Source organism: Vidua chalybeata, chromosome 30 (genome assembly GCF_026979565.1).
Source record: "Vidua chalybeata isolate OUT-0048 chromosome 30, bVidCha1 merged haplotype, whole genome shotgun sequence".
Lineage (NCBI taxonomy): Eukaryota > Metazoa > Chordata > Aves > Passeriformes > Viduidae > Vidua > Vidua chalybeata.
Window position 1 is genome coordinate 2,386,328 of NC_071559.1, and position 26,028 is coordinate 2,412,355.

Sequence of the window (26,028 nt, forward strand, 5' to 3'; positions counted from 1 at the left end):
CGGGAGCCGCCGGGGCTGCGGGAGCCAGACCATAAATGTCCAGCACGGAGCTGCCCTGGAACAGGGACAAGGCAGGAGAGGGTGGGGGAGCCAGCTGAGCCCCCCAGCCCCCACTCCACGGCACACACAGACACCTGCAGTTCTCACCCCCAGATCTCCACAGGCTCCCCTGGGGGGGGACGGGGAGGGCAAGGGGAGAGTTGGGCTCCCCAGACATGCAACAGCCCGGCCAGAGGGGAAACTGAGACAGAGCAGAGGGCTGAGGGCTCTCGGTGCTCCACGGAGCACCTGTGCAAGGGAATCTTGCAGCACAGCGGTGCTGCAGCAGTCCCCCAGCCCTGGGGGTGCTTTGCGCCCCCCAACTCCTCCGCATGCTGCTTCAGCGGCTCTGGGGGACACTGAGGCAGGTCGTGGGGGACCCCAGTGCCCGTCCCGCGTGGGCACCGTGTCCCCCGCGGGCGGAAGGGCTCGGGGTGGGACCCGCTTCCCGCCGGCTGCCGGAGGAAACGGGGCAGGAAGGGCCTGGCCGGGGCCCCGCAGCGCCGGGACGGGGCCGACGGCACCGGGGGCTGCAGCAGGCGGGGGGGGGGGCACAGGGGGTCCCCGGGAGCTCACTCACGTCCAAGGTGACATCAGCTGGTCACCCCCAAGGCCGCCCTGCCCGGAGCCCAGCGGGGAGGCCCAAGGGGGCGGCGTGGGGGCTGTGGGGGAGCTGCAGCCGGCGGCCCCCACCCCCCCATCCCACGGGGGTCCCCACGGGGCTCTGTCCCCTCTCAGTCACAGCCACACATCGCTGCAAATCCTCTCTGTATTGGCGAGCACTGACGCGGTACAACAGCCCGGGGGGGGGCAGGGGTGCGACCCCCACGGCCCCCCCCCCAGCCTGGGGAGTGCGGGGCTCCCCCGGTGCTCCCCGCCAGGGAGGAAGGCCCCGCTGCCGAGAGCAGCGCCAGCTCCGTGAGCCGCTTCGGGAGGGTCCTCACGTCTGTCCCTCGGTGCCGAGTCCGTCCCTCAGCGTCACGATCCCCACGGCCCGGGGGGGGGGGGGGCCAAATCAGAACCCCTGGGGCCAACCCAAACCTCCTTCCTGCAGCCCCCAGGGATGGGGGCCGGGGGAATGAAGCCCCTTTGCAATAAATAAATAAATAGTCCTGGGGCGGCTTAGAGGTGACTCTCCTCCTCCTCCAGCGCCCGGTTGAGACCCGGGATGAACTTGAGCAGCCGCCGGCGGAAGCTGCTGTGTCGGCTCTTGCGGGGGGCGGCTGCCCCGTCCCCAGGGTCCCCGGCCCGGGCCCAAAGCCGCCCCGCAGCCCCCGGCCCCCCCGCACACTTGAGGCTGGCGCTGCGGGCCAGGGCAGGTCGGGGGCGCGGTGGGGGGGGCGCGGGACCGCCGCTGCCCTCGTCCTTGTCCTTGTCGCCATCCTTGTCCCCGTCCAGGGAGCTGGAAGAGGCGAAGACGCAGGTCTGGTACAGAGAGTCATCGCTGCCGCTGGCACGGGAGGAGCCCCCCGGCAGTCCCTCCCCCTGCAGGCACCAGCGGATGGACTCCAGCGTGTCGTAGATGCTGGGGTCCTTGGCCACCACACCTGATGGGGGACACGGGGGTGTCAGGGGGGGCCGGCTGGTGCCCCAAAACCCTCCCGCCAGCCCCCCCGGCCCCCACTCACCCCGCACCAGCCGCTGCTCCTGCACCATCAGCGAGCGGAACTCCCCCCACTTCTCGTAGAGGGTTTGCTGTGGGGAGGGTGAGGGGGTGAGGACCCTGGTAAGGGGTCCCCAGCCCCCCGTGGCCCCTGCCAGCCCCTGCTCACCTTCAGGTACTGCAGCCGGGCCTCCAGCTCGGCCCTCCGGATGGACGTGCCGTAGAGCGTGTCGAGCCTGTGGGTCAGCAGCTGTCAGCAGTGGGGGGGCTGCAGCCACCCGGGCCCCCCCCGCGCCCCCCAGCTCACCGGAGAACATTGCCCGAGCTCTTGATGATCTCCACGATCTCCCGATGCCGGATGCCCTCCACGTTCAGCCCGTTCACGCCCGTGATGGTGTCCCCTGGGGCACAGGGTGAACAGGGGTTCAGGGGGGCTGCTCCCCGCTGCCAGAGCCCCCTCCCCAGCTCCCCCGGGATGTGCTCACCAGCCTTGAGCCCCGCGGCCTCGGCCGGGCTCCCGTCGTGCACGCGGCACACGAAGGTGAACATCTCCACGCTGTTGCTGTCCTGGTGGTGCAGCCCGTAGGTCTGGAACGGGGGTCTGGTGAGGGGCACGGGGGGCACCCCGACCCCCAGGAACCCCCCCCCGGGCAGCAGCCACGGGGCGGCAATGCAGTGTTTAATTGCTGCTGGGTGAGTGGGGCAGCAGCGCAGCCCCCCCCCCATGGCTGCACCCCAGGGTGCCCCCCCAGCGGCAGAGCCGGGGGAGGTTCGGTAACACGGCAACTCTGTCACCGCTAAAAATAACCCCCAGCTCAGAGACAACTTAAAAATACCCCCGATGCAAAGCAAGGTGCGGGTTGGAAAGGCGGGGAGCAGGGCACGGCCAGGCTCAGCTCGGCTCGACACCCACCTGGATCTCGAAGCCGAAGGACTCCTCTGCCTTCTTCTCCAGCATCACCACCCTCCTGGGGGTCACAGGGATCAGGGGCAAGGCAGAGCCCCCGGCACACCCAAACCCGCCTCTGCAAACCTCAGGCTCTTCTCAAAACGCTGCTTTGGGTGTCCCCAAGGACAGGACACCTCTGCCTGAGATGGGATTCACCCCCCACCGCACCCCCAGGGATGAGACCCCCTCCCAGTTTGCTTTGGCCAGAATCCTGTGGGTGCCGGGCAGGATGCCCACAGGGTCTGGGGTGTCTGAGCCCACCAGGGAGCTGTGACCCCATGGCTGCTCTCAGCTCCCCCATAAACCCCCCTTCATTTCCAGCCCTCCCGGGGTATCCAGAGTGGAACAGTGTCACAGGGCCAAGCTCCAACGCTCTGGGACAGCGACCCCAGCCCCACTCCTGCATCCCCTGTCCCCTACCTGTGCTCCTCCGGGGACTGGCTCGGGGACGCCCACTTGAACCCTGTGTCCTGCGGCAAAGGAAGAGCCATCAGCCCGAGGGGACACCCGAGGGGACATCCCTCACCTCCTCCAGGGACAGCCACAACGCCGTGTGCCACCGGGACAGCACCAAACCCCGCGGGAGCACCGTGCCAAGCCGGCACCGAACCAGCACCCGGGTGCCCCCCGGGCATAACGGGGCTTTGATCGGGGCTCAAAGGCACCCTCAGAGCTGCCCCGTGCTCGCCCCACGCTTTGACGTCAGCTGCGCCGCACCCACCCCACGCCGCGCTCCGAGGGGCCCCGGCACAGAGGGGCCCTGTTGTGGTCACAAAGTCGGGATTTTTGTGCAAAATCCACCCCCCTCCCCGGCCCAGACAATGTCCCTGTTGTGGCAGGCGCAGAGGCGTGGGCGGGCGGAGGGACTGGCAGGGCAAGACAGGACCCTCACCGCAGGGCAGGAGGTGACAGGGCTGTCCCCAAATGCCCCTCTGTGGCTGCTGGGCTCTGGCAGCGCTGCAGGCGGCGTCACCATCAGCTGCCCCTTGAGAGTGGCACATGGCACGTCGTGGTGGCAGCCGGGCGCCAGCGGCTCCCTCTGTGCTCTGCCACATGGGTGTCACCAGCCCCGCAGGTGTCACCAGATAGCGACCGACCGCCCCAAACGCATCCACGGGCGCAAAACCACCAGAGCTGGGTGTGTTCACCAAAGGGAAAGCTGTCGCCTGTCACGCCGGGCCCCACGTCACCACAGTGACGGGAAGGTGACGCAGGACGTCCTGGACCCCTCAGGGACATGTCTGGTGGTGGCCTTGCCTGGTGAGCGGGAGCCAGGCCACCGTGCATATCTGGGCTGTGGCAGCGCAGCCGTGAGGCCACTTCTGCTCCGGATGTCGGCTCCGCTCTCGCTTCCCCACAACGCTCAGGAAGCACCACGGGGCCGGGGGGAGCGTCAGGGCGGTGGCGGTCCCAGCGTCACCACGGAGGAGTTTTTCCAGGGGCCCCGTGTTCCACCAAACCAGACCCGGGGTACTCTGTGACCTGTCCCTAAATCAGACCCCGGTCCTGGGGTAGCCGGTGGCCGATCCCTTGCCCTTCTCACAGGCCAGAGTCCAGGGGGCCGTGGGGTCACGCCTGTCCCAGTGACAGAGCCATAAACACCGGGCTGGGGGCCTGGCCCTGCGCCCTGCAAGCTGCAGGGCAGGACATGGACAGGGACCAGGACAGGATGTGGGGCTTGGGGGACACTGGGAAAGGGGCACAGGGAAGATACCTGAGGGAACGTGGGGAGGGACCCGAACATGACGTGGGGCTGGGGGGGAAACCAGGCTGGGGGTACAGCGATAATAAAAACCAGGCAGGATCCGGGACAGGATGTGACGCCTGGGGGGACAACAGGGAGCAAGCGGGACGGGGACACCGGGAAGATGCTGCAGAAGGATGGGACAGGGGTGAGGAGATGCTGGGGCAGGACAAGAGGCTGGGGGCGGCCACCGGGGCAGGATCGGGACACCAGAGCAGGATGGGGACACGAGGAAAGCTTGGGCGGGCCCCCGGGGCAGGATAAGAGCCCAGGAGGAGACACCGGAGCAAACCCGCGGGGCGCAGGCACCAGCGGCCGGGCGGGAGGGGGACACGGCGCAGCCCCGCTCCTCCCGCAGCCCGTTACCGCCCGCGGCGCCCCTTCCCCCTCCGGCCCCGGTGCCCAACCGGGAGCACTGGGGCGGCTCCCGCACTCCCCCCGCAACCCTACCTTGCGCACGCGGGGCAGGGTCCCGCCGGCCGCCGCCAGCGCTCGGTACAGCTCGGCGGGCCCGGGGCTCTCCGGGGCCACCGCCGGTGCCGCATCGTCCTTCGGCCGGAGCCGCCGCCGCCGCCGCCGCCGCAGGGTCATGGCCGGGCCGGGCCGTCCCGTGCGCCGCTATATGGCCCCCGGGGGCGGGGACATCGCGGGACGCGCCCCTCCTGGGGCCGAACCCACCCACTTGGGCGTTAAACCGCGGCTTTGGAGATAGACCACGCCCGGTGTCCGGCTGTGTCCGGCATCTCTCCGGGCCCCGAGTCGGGACCACGTGGAGTCCAGGGTGGGGTTCGGTGTGAGGGTCCTGCTCGGGCACCCCATGGAGGTCCAGGGTGGGGTTTGGTGTGAGGGTCCCGCAGGGACCCCTTGGGTGGGTCCAGCAGGACGGAACTATTCGGGTTCCTGCTTAGAGATCCCATGGGGGTCCAGCAGGGAGGTTCTGCCTGGGGTCCTGCTCGGTGACCCTCGGGGGGTCCAGCACGGGTTCACCCCCCGTGGGGTCTGGCGTGGGGGTCCAGTGGCAGAGCCCTTCATGAATCCTGCACAGGGAGTCCAGCGTGGGGGTCTAGAGGGAGGGTCGATCCTGCGTGGGCGCCTCCTCAGGGACACCACGGGGTTCAGCGTGGAGGTCCGGGTGCTCCTTGGGGCAGTGGAACCTGGGGGAGGCGGTATCCTGAGGGTGCAGGGTGGGATGCTGCTGGGAATGTCACGGGAGGCACCGTGGGATGCCAAGGAGGGTTCCCAGGGATGACCCCAGGGATGATTTGGGGAGAAACCGGTGGGTTTCCGGGAGCAGGAGCAATGCCGCGCTCTGCTGCTCCCCGACAGCTGCCACCACGTCACCCTCGGGCCACCACCCGCCGCCAAAGCCGCATTTGGGATTTAATGGGAGGCAGGAGTGGCCCCAGCCCCCGGCCCGGCTCCCAGCGGGGGCAGCTGAGGGACTGAGACTGTTCCTGCAGGATTCTCTGCTGCGCTGAGCTGGGACACAGAGGGAAGAACAATTCCCGGAGGCAGCCGCGGTGGCTGCTGCGGACGCGGCGCGCGGCTCCGGCAGCTCCTCGCTGCTCCCCGGCGGGAGGCAGCGGGAATTTTCCAGCTGGAGTTGAGAGCTTTGCCCAAATGTTTGTTTAAAATTTGCCAAAAAAAATGAAGATCGTAACAATCCCGCTGGCGTTCCACCCAAACCTCCCGCCCACAGCCTGGCCTGGGGTTACCAGGAGGCAAGTTTGCTCCAGGAGCAGAGCTGCTCCGGGCGGGAAGGGCTGGGGAAACGATGGGATCGAGCCCACCGCCGACCCTGAGTCACCAAACCACCGGGAACGAAGAGGAACACCCCGTCTTATTCCCAAAACCTTGGCCCCTCGGCTGCAGCCACCCCAGACTGTTTTCCCATTCCATCTCCTAGAGGAGCAGACAGGTTTTGCTTAAAAATTCCCCGTACTCTCATCTCACTGCTGCCCACGTTTCCAGGATGGGGCTGGATTTTCCTGGGGACCACAGCAGCAGCTTCAGACAAAGCTGGGCACGAGGAAGGACAAGCCCAGATGGTGCCTCCCCCTCCCCACCTTGTCTGAGCCCGGGGGGACCCCAGGCCTCGGCAGATTTTCCCCTTGATCCGCTCACAACAGACTCATTTGCAGGAGGCTCTAATTAAGGAATTAGTAGGGGCAGTTCACGCAGCACCATTTACCCTCAGAGCAAACAGGATTTTGTAGGGGCACAGGGTAGTTTGCTGTGGGATTTACCTTGCCTTGAAGCTGTGTGTCCATGTGGAGACTCGGAGATGCTCCAGGGAGATGCCCAACTGTACCCACCACACCCCCAGGGATGCTCTGAGGGGATCTCCAGGGTATTTATTCTGTGACCCCTCCTGCTCTGTGCCTGTCCCCAGAGTGGGAGCCCCAAGTTCAGCTGCTCATCCCTGCATGGGTGGAAAATCCCACCTGCCACCTCTTCGTCTCACCTCCACTTTGCTGGTGGCACCTCCTGAGTGCTTGGTGGGTGTTGGAAGCTGCATATTCACTAAAAATTGGAATATTCAACATTAAAATGTTTTGACCAGGATTCCTAAGAGATTATTTTAGCTGTGAGGAATGAGCCCCCCCCCTGCCCAAACCCCTCTCTGAGGGACTGAGCTGTGCCCTGCAATTCCCACCCCTCCCAGTGAACTGAGATTGCAACACCTCACATGAATAAAACAAACTTTTAATAATGTACAGCAGAAATCGACAGCCTGGTTTTATATTAAACAAAAGATTTCCTATCTTACACCATATGTACATTTGCATACTGAAGAGGTAAAGTGGCTAAGTGGCTATTTTCTTACAGTCCTTTGCTAAGAAAATGTACAAAACCAAACAAATCAAAAGGGGCAGAGAAGTACCAAGAGTTCTGTCCTGCAGCCACGTACCGCTGATGGACCCCCCCTCCTTGTCCTGCACCGGGCTCCCCTCGGAACTGCCTGGAATGCTGCTTTTCCCCAGAGCTGCTGCAGCTTTTGGGAGGCAGGCAGCAATTCCCACCTGCTCCGTGTGGGCTCGGCAAGCACTGGCGCCCCCGGGCACCGGTTTGCGTGAAAGTGCTGTGTAAATGCTACATGGTCAGCGTTCCTGCCGCGGATCCCGCTGCGCCTTCCCCATCTCTCCTGAAACAAGGCTTTCCCTAAAATCCTGCTGCTAGGGACGTGCCCTTGCCTCATCCCTTGCCGACCCCGGTTTGGTTTTTGAGGCAGGTGCAGTGTGGCTACAGTTGGAGGGGGCGAGTTCAGTGCGAGTTCCGGAGCCGCCGGCACCCGTGGGGACCGGGATGGGAGACCCAAGGGAGAGCCTGCAGTGCCTACAGCTGTGCCATGGCCCCTCTGTCCTGCCCCAGCTCCCAGCCCCGGGGCCTCTTCCAATGGCCTGGGAGTCCTTAGGGCCTGTAAGTGCCCCCCTCGGCTTCTAAGAGCAGGTTTAACTGAGTTAAATCTGCATTTAGGGCTTGCAAGTGCCCCCCTCTAAATGCAGGTTTAAGGGACACGAGCAACTGGCTGAGATGTGACTCAGGACAAGCTGGGAGGGGACAGGGGACCCCCATCCCTGCTCCCACGGCAGATCCACGCCGCCAAAAACTCCTTGGGGGATGCAAAATGGCTCCTAATGTGATTCCAAAACCACACTCCTCACTTTGTACAAGGTCACGGACACACAGGGAATCGGGGAGAGGGACACACGGACAGGGACACAGACAGCAAGAATAGAGGGACTGAAATAAAGACAACCCTGGCAGCCAGAGCAGAGATGAAACCTCACCTTAGAGAGCAGGAGCAAGGTCAGAGTAGAAACAGTTCCAGTGTAAATCGAGCTGTGCATTTGGTTGTTTCTCTTTTTTTTTTTTTTTTTTTTCAGTGATTTCTTTACAAACCAACAGGTCAAGAGGTAATAATTAGAGATTGTTTTTCTGCTCTTAGAAAGAATTAACAATATTCAAAAAAGTTAAAATCCAGACCCTCCCAGAAAACAACAACAACAATAATAATAATAATAATAACAATAATAATTAAAAAAATAATAATCAAAACCACTCCAGTTAAAAGTTATGGCTTCAGAGTTCTCTACTGCAGACACTGACCTGACCTCCACACCACGGCTCCTCCTGACTGCCAAAGTCATCAGGGCAGCCACAGCCCTCTCACTTCCACAGTCTCTGTAGTCACCCCACCTCTCCCTCACCTGGATTCAGCATTGAATCAAAAGAAAACCCATGCAGATCCCCCCACCCCACACTGAGACACAGCCACTTCCACATTAGGAGATATTTATACACCTATATTAAAAAGATGGATGTTGATTCCCCAACCCACACCCGCTGTCAGATCCTGCCCAGCGCCTCTGGGAGGTGCAGAGCACCCCCAGAACTCAGCTCACAGAATCACAGAATGAGCCAGGTTGGAAAAGACCCATGAGATCATCAAGTCCAACCTATGACCTAACCTAACACCTCCTCATCAACTAAACCATGGCACTGAGTGCCACGTCCAGTCTTTTTTCAGACAGGTCCAGGGACGGTGACTCCTGCACCTCCCTGGGCAGACGATTCCAGCACCCAATCACTCTTTCAGTGAAGAATTCTTTCCTGACGTCCAGCCTAGACTTCCCCTGGGGCAGCCTAAGGCTGTGTCCTCTTGTTCTGTCAGTGGTTGTCTGGGAGCAGAGACCAACCCCCCACCTGGCTACAACTGCCTTTCAGGGAGTTGTAGAGAGTGAGAAGGTTGCCCCTGAGCCTCCTTTTTTCCCAGGCTAAACAACCCCAGCTCCCTCAGTCATTCCTCACAGGACTTGTGTTCCAAGCCCCTCACCAGCCTCTTTGCCCTTCTCTGGACACGCTCCAGCCCCTCCAGGTCCTTCCTAAACCGAGGGGCCCAGAACTGGACACAGCACTCGAGGTGCTGCCCAACCAGTGCTGAGTGCAGGGGAAGGATGACCTCTCTGCTCCTGCTTGCCACACTATTCCTGACACAGGCCAGGAGCCATTGGCCTTCTTGGCCACCAGGGCACACTGCTGGCTCATAGTCAGTCAGGTGCCAACCAGTACCCCCAGGTCCCTTTCTGCCTGGCCACTGTCCAGCCACTCTGTCCCCAGCCTGTGGCACTGCATCATCAGGCCCCCAGAAATCTGCCTGGGTGTTGGAGCTGGGAACTGTGTTCCCAGGAGAACTGAGTCCTGCATTTCCCCACGTGCCGGCCACAGCGCCTGCTCCACCTCTGACACAACTCAGCTCCCCGCTACCCAGAATTACAAACCCCAGGGGCTCAAGACAAAAAAACCTGGATTCCAGGAGGGATTCTCAGTTCCTTATTTGTTTCGTCTTAAAAAAAGGGAAGGGGTGGCAGTGAGGCAACCTGACGGGACGTTGTGGCCGCCCACCGGGGAGCCAGGGATCCGCTCTGCAGCAGCCTGTCCAAGCTCCACGACGCTCACGACTCAGCACGGAGAGCACCAGCGCGACAGCTCACGAACGGGACACTCGAGATTTGCACATGCACAGGAAGCACGGACAGAGATGAGCCACCCACAGGCAGACACCGCACGGCTATGGAGGAGATGACCAGGCACAGGGACACGCGCACCTCGCGCATGCAGACACCGCCGCGCCCCGACGGCCGTCGGGACGCTCAGTTGGACTTTTTCAAGCTTAAGAAAAGGAGGGAGAACGGTTTTGTGAAGCTGATCAACTGTTCCGGCTCAGCCTCTTGGAAGAGAGCACCATTTGTTTTGCTTTTTCTGCATTAACGTGCCAGTCCCTGGAAAAATCCTCGAGAGTACGGCAAGAAAACCTTCCCTTTCCCTTCCCACTCCCGGCACCGAGCACCCGGGGCTGGCTCCGACCCCACCAATGGGTGCTCAACGCACACTGAACTTTACAGGGATTTCCTTTAAAGGAACAAAGAGTTACGATCATGGCTGAGATCCCTCGGGTGAAGTCCCTCTCAAGTGTCCACGCTCTCAGGAGGTGATCACAAAAGGTTTTGGATTGTTTCATACCCAAGCAGGGAAGAGAGCGGTTCCGTAGGCTCCGTCCCCCTGCCTAGCAGCCTGCAGGTCCCGCTGTCTGGTTGTAGCAGTAGGTTGGGCTGAAACACGAGGTAGGCCTCCATCACATATCTACTCTAGCACAGCAGCTCCTGTGCAGTTTCCTCCTGCTGAGGCTCAGAGCCTAAATTTTCACATCTTCCTGGACACTGAGCTGGGAGAGGGTTTTCTTAATGCGGAGGGCAGTGAGCCGAGCAGCTCCGTTGGCGTACCAGCACTCTCGCATCATCTTGCCCATCACCCGTAGTGCCTGGGCAAGAAACAACAGCAAATGTCAGTGCTCTGCTCTTCCCCTGTGGGTCTGCCAGGCTGCTGCTCTGCCTGGGCACTGACACAGCCTCCGCATCCCCCAAAATCACAGTGCATGTTACAGTACTTGTTACCTCATCCTGGGGGAATCATGGAATGGTTTGAGTTGGAAGAGACCCTAAAGCCCCTCTCATTCCATGCCCTGCCATGGGCAGGGACACCTTCCACTATCCCACGTTGCCCAAGCCCCCTCCAGGGGGGCATTTCCAGGGAAGAGCAGCCCCAGCTTCTCTGGGCAACCTGTGCCAGGGCCTCACCACCTTCACAGGGAAGAATTTCTTCCCAATATCCCATCTAACCCTGCCTTCTGGCAGTGGGAAGCCATTCCCTCTTGTCCTGGAACTCCTTGTAAAGATTCTCCCCCTCTTCTTTCTTGCAGGCTCCCTTCAAGTACTGGAAGGCCACAATCAGGTCACCCCAAAGCTTCTGTTTTCCAGGCTGGACAATCCCAATTCTCTCAACCTTTCCTCACAGGAGAGGAAGGGGACACAGAGATGAAAGCAGACCTTACCTCGTAGCTCTGCCACCAGTTTGGGATGTTTGGCCGTAATTTCTGGTCACACACAACCTTCCGCATCTCCTCAATCGAAGGATCAGAGGGTACAAGGTCGTAGTAGGGAAGCTGATACTCCTCATGGATGCCTGAAAGGCAGAGCAGGGAAAATCAAATTCCTGGGAATAGGCAGCACGGCCACTGCGCTCGCTAAAGGCAGACGGATGGAGGTTTGGGCTCCATGACTCACTGCTGAGATGCGTCAACACTTTGCAGTTATTTAGAACAGAAATGAAGAATCTGGAATTGGAGTTAACAAGAAAAATTCAGGGAAATAAAATGCAGCTGCCTAAACTGGAACGGAGTCAGCAGGCTGGGATCAACACCTCCCAGCAAGGCGCCAGGGTCACTGAACCTGCATGGCAGTGGGACTGTCACACGTGGGATGATGCTGCAGCTGCACGTGCCAAGACATTTATACTGATCTGGGGGAGTTCCCCACCAATCAGCACCACCATTTCCTGAAAATCCATCCAAAGGAACATCAGCCACCACTGGGAGCACCAGCACCATTGACCCAACACTGCCTGGGCTTAGCAGCAGTCACGGGTCACTTTTGTTACCTCCCTCTGTGACAACACACAGGGACATGTCCTCCCACAGCCCTGCTCTCCCTCAAACCTCCCAAACACCTGATCAATGGAACCCCCAGGAGCAAGCCTGGCCACTGGCCCAGGCACACAAAGGACATCACCTCCTGCGTTGCACCTTCGGGCAATCTCCCAGTAGACCAAGCCCAAGGCGTAGATATCAGCACATTTAAATGAATCAAAATGCTTCATGTTGATGGTTTCATCCAAGACCTCTGGGGCCATGTATCTGCACAGAGAAAGGAAAAACATTTTCATTCTGAGAGGGAATTCTCTGGAAGACCGTAAATGATCAGACAAAGCTCTGCTTGGCACAGCCACCATCAGAACAGAACTGAGCCCCATGATCTAAGAGAATGAAGAAATTAACTCAAGAACAACAGCAAGCTGGGAAAAGAGGTAGAAATGTCTCAAAACTACAATCAGGCTCCCACCAGAAGGTCCCAAAGGCTTTAGTGAGGCCAGGCTTGTTGTTATGTATTAAATGAGCTCCTGGTGCCAGGTTTACATGGCTGGCCCACACCTCCCAGCCTGGTGACACCCGGAACATCTCTTTGGCATCAGCTCAGGCACAAAACTGACGCTGCAAGACGCTGGGAAACGCTAAATTCAGAGAATTCCCCCAGTGCTCAACCCGCAGCTCAGGCACTTGCAGCCACCATTTTCCTACCGTTTGGTTCCAACCCTCTGGTTCGGTGCGATGTCGATCGTGTCCGTGACGGAGTCGTGCCGGACGGCCAGGCCGAGGTCAGCGATGGCACACGTGCCGTTCTTCTTCACCAAAATATTCTTGGATTTCAGGTCTCTGTGAGCGATCCCAGGTTTTCCTAGCAGAGCAAAATAAAAAGCGGCAAGGGTCAAGCTGGAACTGGCACAGAGGCAGAACCGGATTTCAGGGCGTTAAACCCGCTGTTGCAACACTTTTTCCTGTTTAGGTTCATAAGGAACGGAGCAGGGAAAGGCTCCAATCGTGTTTTGGAGGCGCCACTGATGCAGTGGCACCCAGAGGCCTCAAGAGGGATGTAAACTCCACATCCCAGCATAGGTTCCGACGTCAGCAGTCCGTGATTCTGCTTCTGCCTGTGCTCACATCCCACCCAGGCAGTGCCAATTTTAGGATGGGATGTGAAATGGTGATATAACTCCTGGGAGCGAGCGCCAGGTTAACCCACTTCGCAGCCAGCCAAAGCAATCGCTCTATTTCTGGTCAATAACCACCAGATGAAGCCGGGCTGACTCAGGCAGGGTTTGCTGCACAGCACATCAGCACCCTTCAGCAATCCTGCTTTATCCTCCCCTCAAGAATTCCCAACGTCTTTCCCAACTTAGCTTTTACCCTGAGTGCCCACGATCTCCATATGCAGGTGGGCCAGCCCGCTGGCAGCAGACAGGGCGAGCTTGATCATGCCCTCGATAGTCACCGTGTAGCGATTCAGGTAGTCAAAGAGAGACCCGTGCTCGTGGTAGTCAGAGACGAGCCACAGCTGAGTCCACGTCCCATTATCTGCAACAGGAAAGAGATGGAGCTCATGCAGATCCAGTGCAGGGATGGCCACTGAGCATCCCACACATTTTTGGGACAGAGCAGAGCTGCTGCGTAAGGCTGCAGCTCAACAGGGGCAAGTAAGAAATGACTCAAATCAGCCATAGCGTGGCCAGCAGGACCACAGCAGTGACTTTCCCCCTGTGCCAGGCACTGGTGAGGCAGCAGCTCCAATCCTGGAGTCAGTTTTGGGCAGTGTAGAGGCCCAGAGAAGACAACTTAATCAGCTTCAGTCCCCCATGACAAGAAAGACGTGGAGGTGGTGGAATGTGACTAGAGGTGGGCAATGGAGCTGGGGAAGGGTATGGATAACTTCTGAAGAGCAGCTGAGGAAGCTGGAGGCCTCAACCTGAAGAAAAGGAGGCTCAGGGGAGACCTTCTCATGCTGTTCAACTTCTTGACAGGAGGATGGAGCCAGGTGGGGTAACAAGCAACAGGACCAGAGGAAATGGCCTGAAGCCACACCAGGGAAGGTTTAGATTGGATATTAGAGAAAACTTCTTGGAAAGGGTGGTGAGGCACTGGAACTGGCTGCGCAGTGGTGAAGCCTCTGCTCTCAGGCCCAAGGCACTTCCCACCTTTGTTATCTGCAGCAATGAATCCCAGGATGTTCTCGTGCCGCAGCATCACGGTTTGATAGATCTCTGCCTCCCTGAACCAGGAACGCTCCTCACGCGACGAGAAGATCTTCACAGCCACGTCACCTCCACGCCACCTGCCCCGCCACACCTCCCCAAAGCGGCCTTTGCCGATGATCTCCTGAAGGACAATTGTCCGAGCCACGGTCCGCTGGACAAACAGAGGCAAGCCTGGCGACAAGGAATGGAAGGAATGAATCCCTGTGGTAGCAGAAAACCTCCTGAAACCCCAGAGCCTGAAGAATGTCCTCAAACCCAGCAGGCTCTACACTTGATAACAACTGGGAGCCTGAGCAAGACCCAAAGCAGGAACTGGTGGCAGATCCTGTGTGGGATGTGCCACTGCTTGGGCAGCATCTGCATTTTGCTTTGAAGCAGGGATCCAGCCTGGAGCAGTTGGGGAACTTCTGCTCCACGACAGATGAAAGGAACTGCAGCCTCAATATGCAAAGAATGGAACTCGATGAAATCAGTTTCTGCTAAAAAGCAGAAACCTCCCCAAATTTCTCTTAAGAAAGGAGTCCCAGCATCGCTGCCATTGCTTATAGAAAGCACTGAGCTCACCTGCCCTCAGCATGCAGAGAAGAGATCCCAAATATTTTATATATAGCAGCAGATGTGCTGCTGAAGGTTTATTCCCTGGTCAAATATCAGGTTGTGACATTCTCTGCCTCTGTGGATTTTCCTACAGTTTCCATCTGCTGCAGAATTCCTTATGTTCTTTAACCCAACTACCCTCCTAGTTCAAAGCCACCACTAAATGGTGACTTTCCACCTATTCTGGGGATTCCTTTTAAGTGCTACAGAAGCACATCATCCACCTGGGAAGACCCAAGGGTTCTTTAGGATGAAATGGGCTGTGCAAATGCACTATTTGCACTGTAAAATGTTGATCTGCTGGGATCTTCCCCATTTTCATGCAGCTTTGATGCAGGTGACATCCTGCATTGTCCTCTGAAAGCCAACAATGCACAGGTTAGCAGTTAATGGCTGTTTCCAACCCAAATCCTGTTCCAAGGCTAAACTGGGAACAGATGCAGCTGTTTGCCCTTGCAGTTAAGGAGGAGTTTACTTGAACAGACATGAGACTGAATTTAAACATTCCTTCAAGTTACTCCTGACAGAACCCCTGAACAGTTCCAAGGCAGCAGCCTCACTGCCGTGGCAAAGCTGTGGCAACCTCTAGCCCAGAGAGACAACTGCAGGTTCTCACTGGTCACGTCCCACCATCTTGCAATACCTGAGCCAGAGCCGGAGGTGGAGAGATCATAGACCAGATCTTGCAAGGTCTTGTCCTTGGAAAGGCACATTTCACAAGAAGGATCCTCCATGTCCAGCCGCTGGCGGTTGTGATAGACCCGTTGGTGGTGATGGAACACAAAGACCACGATGATCATGACGACAAACACGAGGAAGACGGGCCCGGCGATCACCGCCACCAGCTCCACGGGACCCCAGCTTGACGGGGGCTCATTGTCTTTCAGGTGTCCTTGGGAGGAAAGGGAGGATGAAAACAGACATTTTGAGAAAATTACCCTTGCTTCGAGGACTTTCGTGTGTTTTACTGCTCCCTCAGAGCCTGGACAATTTTAGCCTGGGGACACAAAGAGTATTAATGTGGGGCTGATCATCAGGCAGGCAAAATGCAGCTGAAACCCCAAAAAGAAAATGGAGCTGCAATTGTGGGATCAGGGATTGTGGGTTGTTCATTCACTCTTTTAGACAGGAGTGTGTTCTGGGCTGATTTTCCACAACAGCCTGAAGTTCACCTTCCATTTGAACTCAACCAGTCAGCCAGGGCTCCCTGCTCCCTCTTTCCCTTTTAGCCCTGCAACAGCCAGTGAACTTGTACCTGATAACAATTATTTGTTGTTTTGAGCACAGATGAGACCTCCCCACTGTTCCCAAGGAAAATGACTCTGCAGTCTTCCCAGCACCCACTAAAAACCAGCCCAAAACAGAAAGTAGGAGGTGTGAGGAAGCACCACATGCCCTCTCTGTCCCAGGGATGAGAAGCAGAAGTTTCCCACACCCTCACTCAGAGGCAGGGCTGCTTCCCCTGTGTTCTGAACACAGGCACCTTCCTCCCCACACACTTTGCTCTGAAGCTGCTGCAATGGTTCCTCTACTTGTGCTCAGCACTAAAAAGATTTGGAATCTTGGAAGGAAAGCAACACCAGCTGATAAAGGCAGGGCCAGCTCAGTGACAAAGGGAACATACACATTCCCATTTGAATTTGAAGTAGTTTGTTATTTCCACTTTACAGATGAAGGAAATAAACCCAGTGCTCAAGTTCATGCAGCAACTGAAAGGAAGAAGTGCAAACAGGGCCGAGAACTCCAAATTGCCAATCCCAAACAGACAGCTCCTCTCCTCCCACTTCAAACACATGATTTATCTGACTCTCTACTTACCGCTGGGAACCATTAAATCAATTTTGTTGCAAAAATCGGAGTAGCAGCAGTGAGTATTACGCAGATCCTCTGAACTCAGACAATAGAAGGGTTTCCCAGCAGGAATCAATTTTGCCTCAGGAATGCAGGTCCGAACGTGGTGTTTGACACCATCCAGGTTGAAGACTGAGACCATGCAGGCACCGTCCGTCTCACACGTGGAGTTGGCTTGTTTGCAGTCAGAGCACAGACATGTCAAAGCTGAAATCAAAACAAGATCAACTCCTTAAAACCCACAGAGAGCAAAAGCTCGAACGAGAGGAAACCTTTTTTAAATTCTCCATTTCAGAAGGGCCTTTCTCAAGCTCTGGAAGAACCGGCTCTGCAAACAGCACAAATCATACTCTCTATTCCAGACCTGCAAGAATCCAATTTCGGCATGGAACAGACTGTGGAGGCAGAGGAGCCTTTCCAGGAGGTGCCTGTCCAGGCAGCCCTTTGCCTGCCCCTGTTGCAATCACCACCAGCCATGACCCAAGTCATCCCTGCAAACCGGGCGAGATCCGACCGAGATCCTCTCCCAGCCCAACCTTCGGTCAGACTCAACCCAAAAAAACAACAATTACTCAAACTGACTGACCTGATTCCACCTGGGCTGACTGTCCAGGCTCCCTGGAGCTGCCTAATCCAGGCTGGCGAGGGACGACCACCCCAGCTCACGGAGACAAGGAGCAGCTGGCAGAGGCCAAACCAAAGCCAATCCCAACCGACCGCAGGAGCCAAGCGTGCACACCCAGCTAGATCAGCCACTGATTTAATAACTGCTTTCCTGATCCGAGACACTACCTTGGGTCAAATAAATTCCTGGCTTTTTGCCTGCTCTCCACAAAGATTATTTGGATAAAGAGAAGGAGAAACTCTGAGGCAGATTCCCACATTTTTCCACCTCCCAGCTGTCATTGTACTTTTCTCAAGCTGCCTGAAAATATAAGCAAATCCCCAGGCCTTGCCATCCTTGGGAACAAAGAGGAATCCAACAATGTCAAGAAGAAGGGTGGGGCTTGTTTAGCAGCACGCTGGGTTTTCACCAGCTTTCATCAGCTCTCCCAGCCTTCCCAGAGGGAATCCAAAACATGTCCTTACCCGCTGCAGAAATGGGCTTTCAGGTAGGGAGGCTGTGAAGAAGGGTTTTAAAAGATACAAGTGCCACAGTTAACTCTGCCCAGGCTGATCTAAATCCTCTCAGTGTGAAGTCACACACAAAGTCACCCTCAACACTTGTGGTGTGGGGCCATGTTACCCTAAGCTTAATGAAAAACAAGCTGGTCCTGATTTACTCAGGGCTCCTTTAGGAGGAAGACACCCATTAGCCCTTATCCCAGAGACCTGGGTAAATCAATCAGGGTAATTGCATTACTATTCACTTAATTCTCCCTGGACGCTGCTCCTCCTTTTCCAGCTGCTGTTGTGAGCTGTTTCAGATGGGCTGAATGTGGGTGCTGGTTAGTTTGGAATCACAGATTCAAAACTGCAGTGAAAAGCCAGTGACCAGAGCCAAGGGAACGTCTGGAGCTGTGTCAGGAGAGGTTTAGGGTGGGTATCAGGGAAAGGTTCTTCCCCAGAGGGTGCTGGCACTGCCCAGGCTCCCCAGGGAATGGGCACGGCCCCGAGGCTGCCAGAGCTCCAGGAGCGTTTGGACAGCGCTGCCAGGGATGCCCAGGGTGAGATTTTGGGATGTCAGCACAAGACCAGGAACTGGACTGGATGATCCTGGTGGACCCTTTCCAACTCAGGACATTTCATGATTCTGTAACTCTGTGATCAAAAGCTGAAGAGCTGTTGAGTGAGACACCTTTAAAAAGCATCACGAGCAAATTACCAGGTGCTCAGCACAGGCCAGTGAAAAGGGACACGGGACAGAAAACAGACAGGGAAGACTGTCAGACTGATCTGTGTTGAGAAGGGTGGAGAACATCCACAGATTCTGAAGATTTTGAGAGGAAATGTTATAATGAAAGGAAAAAAAACCCTCCGTAACATGCACTTCAAACAGCTCCAAGATCAGTGTTCTCCCATGGTCAGCAGAGTGCAGAAAAGACAATTCTGAAAAATACATACACTTGGGGGAACAAAGGTTGGTGATAAAGGAGATTTTATGAAAATCTGAGATGGCAAAGAGCACCCAGGGCACATTCCTGCCTTCATGTCTACTTAAAAGGAAATGGTCTTTTAAAGCATCTCCCTTATTACTTATCAAAAGCTCGAGGTACAAATTAAAAACATTTAACCCACACACATTTCACTGTGTAGGTTCTTTTCAGTTTGATTTAGATACAACAAAACTGAACTTTGTTCCTGTTAGACTCATTTTTGAGGTCTCAATTCCAAGATTTAGGCTGTGGCAGTTTTGCTTCCAGAAGCTACAAAGCAAACAAAACACTTCAATGCACTAATAAAACTGGTTTTGTAAACTTCTGAGTGAATTATCTGGCCTGAAACTGAGCATGCCTTTGAGAGTGAAAGCAGAGAAGCAGGTCGTGTCTGCTCAGCCTCATTTGTAGGATTAAAAAACAACAAAAAAAACAGTTTACCTGCAAGGTATGATACCAGAGCCCCAGCTTGGAGACAGAGTGAGATCCTTATCTGCTCTGTGCAGAAAGCCAAAATTTCCTGCAAAAGGAGGGGGATGCCCCACGGCTTCACCTCACACTGTTCCCTCTCAGACAACAGCTCTTTTTTAACTGTAATTCTTATGTTTGCACCCCAAAAATCAGAGAGCAGCTAGAACAAAGAGAATGGAGCCTTCAGCACATGACTGTCCTTCTCTCCACCTCTCATCACAGACCCTTGAGGGGCTTTCCAGGTATTGTTGGCCAGAACCTCCAGGCTGCAGGCAGGAACTCTCCAATTTTCTGTGTGTGCCAGGGAGGAAAGGCCTGTCTGCACCGGGGCTCACTGGGAAGCTCCTGGCAAAGAGGAGAATTACAGAGCAACTCATGCGGGTCCAGTAACTCCAGTTTGCTTAACCAGAAAGGCAAATTCTTCTGTCACAAACTTATCAGAAGCCAGGAAAAAGCAACTGTTGTTTGCCCTTGGGTGGGGGACAGAAGGTGGGCAGGGAAGCAGAGCCCCCCATTGGTATCTCCTGGGTGCTCTCGAGAGCAGCCGGGGCAAAGCAGGAGACAGGAGTGGATAAAAGGATTTTTCATGCCAACAGCATTCTTTTTCCTTCGGGAAGAAAAGCTCCTATTGAGCCAAACATATAATCTACTTAATAAAAAAAAAAAAAAAACCAAAAACGCCTGGGCTGAAGGAAATAGATGGGGTGAAGGGAAACAAAGAGCAGTTCCCAGAGCCGGGGCGGCGCGTTCCCCCCTCGCGGAGCGCCCGGGGATGCGTCTGCGTGGAAGGTGCAAGAGGAGCTGGAGCTGGAGCAGAGCCCGCTCGATCTGCTCCCCACACCGACACCCAGAGCCCAGCCCAGCCCTTCAGAGACACTGCCTGAACAAGCCCAACGTTCAGCTGCACATCCTGTGCATGAAAAGCTTTGTTCTCACTGCAGGGATGGAGCAGGTTGGAGCAAACCTTGCTGTGATTCGATCCGAGGCCGGGTCTCACTGCTCTTCCCCAAAACCTCAGAGGTCACTCAGCACTGACAATAAACAATAAAAAAAATATTTGTTTATTGGCAGTGCTGAGTGACCTCTCCTCATCTTCGACTATCCCAGCCCAGGGTTTGAGTCCTTCAAGCCCAAGAGCTGGTTCTGCTCCCCACGAGGTTCCCAGGTCACAGCCCCAGCTCTGAAAGGATCCTGGGGCACAGAGGTATCCATATCCCCCTGCATCAACCACAGAAAAGAGGAAAAAAGCAAGGGCTGGCTCTCTCCCTCCAAATCCCCCCATTAAAAGCAACCTGTATTCCCAAAATGGATCCAAACAAACAGGTGGGGGGCTGTAGATTTGAGCTCTGTGCTCCAGGGAGACTCAAACACTGAGCTCTGACAGGCAAAGAACATTTCTCCTCCTTTCCCAGCAACTCTCCGAGCTCATTTTGCACATATTTATTCTCACACGGAGTTGCATGTGTCAAGATGTCTCTGCAGCTAGACAGGGGAAAGTTTCACAGCAGAATCTCCTGCAATGGTGTTAACCACCTTTTGGAATACATTTTCCAGCATCTCCCGAAGCTGTGCCTAAGAAAGATGCCATTTTCTCAAGGCTGAACTCTACCTGTTCAATATGTATGAGGATAATTAACCTGAAGATGATCATTGGTAAAATTGCCAATAACCACCCACGTATTTACCAGATAAACAGATTTTTGCAGGGATTGTAGCTGCTGTTCTTTTTCAACCGTTCGAATCGAGGCTGGAAGAATGATTCCCCTGACTTTGAGCCTCTCCAAGGCTCTGGAACAGGAGCTGCAGCTGATTGTGTCTTTGTGCAGCACCAAACTTAATGAGCCCCACTCTGGGAGCACCAGTTTCATGCTGCAGCAGCATAATGTTAGCAACAGAAATGGGGAACAATTGGCTTTGTAGCTCTGCTGCTTCTTCGGATGCTTTAATGAAGAGGGACGTGTGTAAACATGCTCGGAAGAAAGAAATACCTGTCAGTGTCTGGCTCTGTGATGTGCCAAAATAAAGAGCAACCTGTATCACACAGGGATAGGAATATCCATTCCCTCGTGGAGAGGGAGCTGAGGTGTGTCCAGGAGTCCCTGTGTGCTCCTTGTTCAGCTGGATAAAGGAACAGAGCTCCAAGGAAACAACCAGCTCCCTTTCCCAGAGGCAGTGATGAGGGGATACTGATGAAGGCTTTAAAGAAACAAGATTTACTTTCTATTGTGTTATCATGGAATCCTGGAATGCTTTGGGTTGGAAGGGACCTCAAAATTCATTTTGTTCCGCCCCACTGCCATGGGCAGGGACACCTTCCATTATCCCACTTTGCCCAAGCCCCCTTCAGGGGGGCACTTCCAGGGAAGAGCAGCCCCAGATTCTCTGGGCAACCTGTGCCAGGGCCTCACCACCTTCACAGGGAAGAATTTCTTCCCATTATCCCATCTAACCCTGCCTTCTGGCAGTGGGAAGCCATTCCCTCTTGTCCTGGAACTCCTTGTAAAGATTCTCCCCCTCTTCTTTCTTGCAGACTCCCTTCCAGTACTGGAAGGCCACAATCAGGTCACCCCAAAGCTTCTGTTCTCCAGGCTGGACAATCCCAATTCTCCCATCCTTGCCTCCCAGGAGAGGTGCTCCATCCCTCTGATCACCTTGATGGCCCTTCACACTCATATCCACCCCGACTGTTTTGTCGGGATCCCAACAGGGATCCCTCCACCCCTCGCTGGGACACACTCGAGTCCAAAGTGACTCCCCAGGGGTCCCCTCCAAACCCCAGAGCCAGCTCACCTGCACCCACTGCCTCCAAAATCCAGTGTTGGGCCAGTTCTGGATGCTGTCACTGCCCTTTTCCTTACTAAGGAGCTGGAGAAACGAGCAGGGGTCTGCCCTTCCACAGACACAGCACCACCACCTCGAGTACCTTCCTCACATCTCACTTCCCCTCCAATTTCTCCTCCTGTTTTGGATCAAAACATTTCTCTTTTGCTTCTTGCTGGTGCTTATGATATCTACTGACCCACTGCTGCTACACGAAATGGAGTTAAAATTAGCTGCAAAGCACTATGAAAAACAAAGCACTTTAAAGCAAGTCATCCAGAAACTAACATTATCCTGGGATATTTCAAGCTGGAAGTAAGAGTCTCAACTTCTTTGAGCTGGCTGCAGTCCCCTGGCACAGGCTGGACCTGACGTGAAGGCAGCACGGCTGACCAGAAAACACACGAAATGGAAAAAAAAAAAAAAAAAAAAAAAAAAAGAGGCAGGAAGAATGTGGCTTTAAAGTGCAGAACTTTCCCTGCATCTACTCCAGGAACACAAAAGAGCTTCTGAATGAATTGTAAATAAGGGGTTGACAGGAGTCTCATCATTAAGAGGTTAATTAGAAGAAGCCTTGATGTTTCTGCTGTTGCTCTTCCACCCAGAACACGGACACACAGCTCCCCGTTCCCTCTCTGGGCTCTGGTCTGACACCTATTTTGTGTTTGAACTCGTCAGGAAACCAGCTCAGGAGCCAACAGACCACACACACTGGTGCTGGGGAAGAACACCCTGCACACCTGATGCCCAGGTTTATCAAGGCTCCAAGACTTCAGACCCATCCTGGCTTCTCTCAGGCAATTGGCTTTTCCAGAGTGGAAATACATCGTTTAACATGCGGTCTACATTCCCACATCCAGCAATCCACACTTCCAAGAAGGCCACAAAAAGGCAGCAAGACTTTATCAAGGGGATTTAAGGTGCAGAGAAGGCTCTTTTTCTGCTGAAAAGAAATAAATAAACAGCGGTGCACATGAGAAGCACGGGGCAGCTGAGAGCCAGGCGCTTAAACAAGGAGGACAAAGGAGCTCCCAGCCAGCATTTCATCCCTGTAAAACCCTCAGAGAAGCAATTCCTGCCTGCTCTGCTCAGGGCAGGACACATTCCCCCTGTCACCACCCAGTGAACTTTGCTTGCTGCTAAGAGAGCTGACGTTTGACTGCGCTCCTTTCGCAACAGCCATTTCCGGAGCATCCACTCCTGGCAGCGTAACCAGGGGAAAGAAAAAAAAAAAACAACCCAAGCTGTCTGGCCAAGGAGCTGGACGAGTTCAGGAATGCTTGTTGGACACTGTTTTTAATTTCCAGTTAGAGAAAGGCTTTCTTGGAAAGTTGTAGGATATAACTTACGGACCACGCAGAGTTTGCCTGATTTAACTGGGTAAATATTTGATAAATAATAAAATCTGCTGCCCCAAAATTATTCCCCAGGGTGAGTTTTTGATTTATTTCAAGCAAAGCCGACCTGCAAGACCCCTCTGCAAAGGAGCCTTGATTGTTTTCCTTTTTTTATTTTTCAAAGAAGGGGCTGGGGGAGTGCTGTCTGCACTATTTACTGGCACACAGAGGTTCCCAGCTCCCCAGCACTGCAGAAATTCTGATGTTTTTCCAGCCTTTCCCGAAATAAGCAGCTGTTAAATCTCCGGTACGAGGCACAATAGCGAGGGCAGCCCCGGCATACCAAACGTGCATCATGGCTGCTGGAGCAGAGAACAATTCCCAGGGTGATCCCTGCCATCCTGCACCTCATTCCATGAGTGCAGCTCCCTCCAGCCCAGGCTGAGCTCACACCTTGCACTGAATGAAACCTCAGCACACACTGAGCGGAAACAATAGTCACTCATAGAGCCCAAAATCAAAGGCACCGGGAGTCGCCAAGTTTCCAGGGGATTTGTACAGTCAATTGGTCCTTTCCTGTTTATTAATTATGATTTTTTTTTTAATAAACACCAGCTTTTAGCTAAGTGAAAGCCTGAGAACTGCCGTGCCACGAGTCTCATCTGATCCTGCCCTGCCACTTATCACACAGGAGCTGGAACACCCTTGTAAGGCTGGGCTTTACCTGAGGTTACACCAAAACACAGCTACTCTCCTCCCAAAAGCCCATTTCTATTCCCAAGTTCCCAGAACTCCCAGGTAAACCCTCACCTGCTGCCCAGGTGAGGTTTGAAGCCATTTTCCGTGCTCTAACAAGCCCAGATCTGCACACACACACACACACAGTTATTACCCTCCGACCGTCAGGTGGGAATGCAGAACACAAACGGTGAGAGGTTGGGGAGGAGAAAAATATTCCACAGTGGAACGTGTCAGAACAGGTACCTGAGTTACACAACAGTGATCACCCCGATGGCCACAGAGCTGGACTGCTCTGGGAAGCCCTGGACACCAGAGGCAGGGCCACCAGCCCGTCCTCTGTCCCCAGGAGATGCTCGGTCAGGTCTTTCCTCTGGGGAAAAGGGCCCAGTTCATCCCAAATCAATTTCCTTCCTGAACTGGAGCTGAGATGCTCTGCTTGCCCCAAGCCTGCAGCAGAGGCCTCCTGCTCCTCCCAAACCCAGAGCTGAGACCCCTCACTCTTCTCCCCTGGCAGAACCAGGCCAGGGAAAGGAAAAGGATTAACACGGAACAAACAAGCGACACAAAGAGTTTTTCCTCCCTCAGCTCCCCTCCAAACAAATATTTACAGTTGTTCCAGTCCAGAAGCTCAGGGGATGGAAAGGTTTCCTTAAAAGCCCAAACTGCAGATGTTACAGACACACTGCCACCTCTGGGGCACGGGGGGCTGCCCAGTTCACCCCGGCACGGGCCACAGGATAATGGGAAGAGGCCACAAACTCCAGAAGGTTCATGACAACACGGTGGCACTTCCCACCCTGGGCTGATCCACACCTCCGTGACAAGCCCAGAAAACACCCCTGAGACCCCCAAGTCCATCCTCTGTGAAACCCATAAATCCCAATTTCCATCGTTATCTCCCAAAACCAGGCTGAATGCTCCCAGATCTCCTCCCAAGGTGAGCACAGGCCTCTTCAGAGCATCCCCCGGCACTGGGGGCCAACCCCAGCCCCAGCTGCTGCTGCCCCTCCCCGACACATCCCCATCCCCTCTGTGGGGGAAAGCCCCAAACCGGCTCCGGTTCACACAAACCACACACCCCTGCGAGCCCCCCAAACATCCAACACACGTCCTTGATGCCTTCAGAATCCCCCCTGCTTCCAGAAACCCCTAACCCCATGGATCCCACCCCAAATCCTTCTCTTCACCCTGAAACACCCACACCCATCCAACCACCCCAAACCCCTCAGGGGCCTCCTCACAGCCTCGGGGGCACCTCCAGGGCCCTGCAACCCTCTCGCCTCCCCCAGCCCCCACCCCAGTCCTTCTCGCCACCCTGGAACACCCACCCCTGTGTCTCCCCGCCCCCAAACTCCTCAGGGCCTCCTCACACCCCCAGCTCCCTCTCACCCCCTTTCCCCCGCCCCAAGCCCGTCTGAAATCTCCCCTCGGCCTCACCCCCGCCCCGCAGCCGCCCCCCGCCCCAGGCCCGGGCAGGCCCCGGCCCTTCCCCCGCGCTGCCCTCAGCCCCCCGCATCGCCTCCCTCCCGCTTCCCCCGCATCGCCCCTCGCTCCCCCCTCACGACCCCTCCCCGGTCCTCCCCGTTCCCCTGGCGGCGGGGGCGGGGGCGCCGCCATGTTGTGCCCGGTGCGGGCCGGGTCCGGCGCCGCCGCTCACTCACCGCGGGCCCCGCCGAGCGGCCCGGCCAGGAGCAGGAGCAGGAGGAGCAGGAGGGCGGCGGGGGACGGCGGGGAGCGGCGGGCGGCGGGAGGGGCCGGAGGGAAGCGGGGGGCCCGGGCGGCCATGGCGGGGACGCGCCGCGGCCTCGGAGCGGAGCGGCCGCAGCGCCGGCGGGAGGGGGAGCGGGGGCGGGGCCAGGGGCGGGGCCAAGGGGAGGGGCGGGGCGAGCCCGCGCCTGCGCACACGGGGCGGGAGGGGACAGCGGGCTGGGGGGAGATAGGGGCGAGATAAGGGGGAGATATGGGGGAGATATGGGGGAAATAGGGGTGAGATAGGGGGGAGATAGGGGTGAGATAGGGGAGAGATAGGGGGGAGATAGGGGGGAAATAGGGGAGAGATAGGGGGGAGATATGGG

At 56.2% G+C, this 26,028-nt stretch overlaps 2 protein-coding genes across 2 annotated transcripts; both read right to left on the bottom strand.

The window, feature by feature from the left end:
* Positions 1–1,062: 1,062 nt before the first annotated feature.
* Positions 1,063–4,926, bottom strand: TAMALIN (trafficking regulator and scaffold protein tamalin). Its single transcript, XM_053967618.1, has 8 exons — positions 4,786–4,926; positions 3,012–3,061; positions 2,556–2,610; positions 2,128–2,230; positions 1,950–2,043; positions 1,812–1,878; positions 1,668–1,734; positions 1,063–1,586 (listed from the first exon to the last, which is right to left on the bottom strand). Exons 1-8 carry the CDS (start codon positions 4,924–4,926, stop codon positions 1,162–1,164), a joined length of 1,002 nt encoding a protein of 333 aa, XP_053823593.1. The 3' UTR covers positions 1,063–1,161.
* A 2,099-nt stretch (positions 4,927–7,025) lies between these two features.
* ACVR1B (activin A receptor type 1B) lies at positions 7,026–25,758 on the bottom strand. Its single transcript, XM_053967543.1, has 9 exons — positions 25,615–25,758; positions 16,456–16,695; positions 15,281–15,529; positions 13,981–14,211; positions 13,196–13,363; positions 12,530–12,686; positions 11,964–12,088; positions 11,228–11,358; positions 7,026–10,657 (listed from the first exon to the last, which is right to left on the bottom strand). The coding sequence occupies exons 1-9, from the start codon at positions 25,736–25,738 to the stop codon at positions 10,532–10,534; spliced, it is 1,551 nt and encodes a 516-aa protein (XP_053823518.1). The 5' UTR covers positions 25,739–25,758; the 3' UTR covers positions 7,026–10,531.
* Positions 25,759–26,028: the final 270 nt, after the last annotated feature.

Coding starts and splice junctions, on each gene's coding strand:
- TAMALIN (XM_053967618.1), bottom strand. CDS start 4,926: ATGACCCTGCGGCGGCGGCGGCGGCGGCGGCTCCGGCCGAAGGACGAT. Junction 2,044..2,127: donor GGCCGCGGGGCTCAAGGCTG/GTGAGCACATCC, acceptor CCTGTGCCCCAG/GGGACACCATCACGGGCGTG. Junction 1,879..1,949: donor AGCTCGGGCAATGTTCTCCG/GTGAGCTGGGGG, acceptor GCTGACCCACAG/GCTCGACACGCTCTACGGCA.
- ACVR1B (XM_053967543.1), bottom strand. CDS start 25,738: ATGGCCGCCCGGGCCCCCCGCTTCCCTCCGGCCCCTCCCGCCGCCCGC. Junction 12,687..13,195: donor GGAGATCGTGGGCACTCAGG/GTAAAAGCTAAG, acceptor TTGCTCTGCTAG/GAAAACCTGGGATCGCTCAC. Junction 12,089..12,529: donor CAGAGGGTTGGAACCAAACG/GTAGGAAAATGG, acceptor TTCTCTGTGCAG/ATACATGGCCCCAGAGGTCT.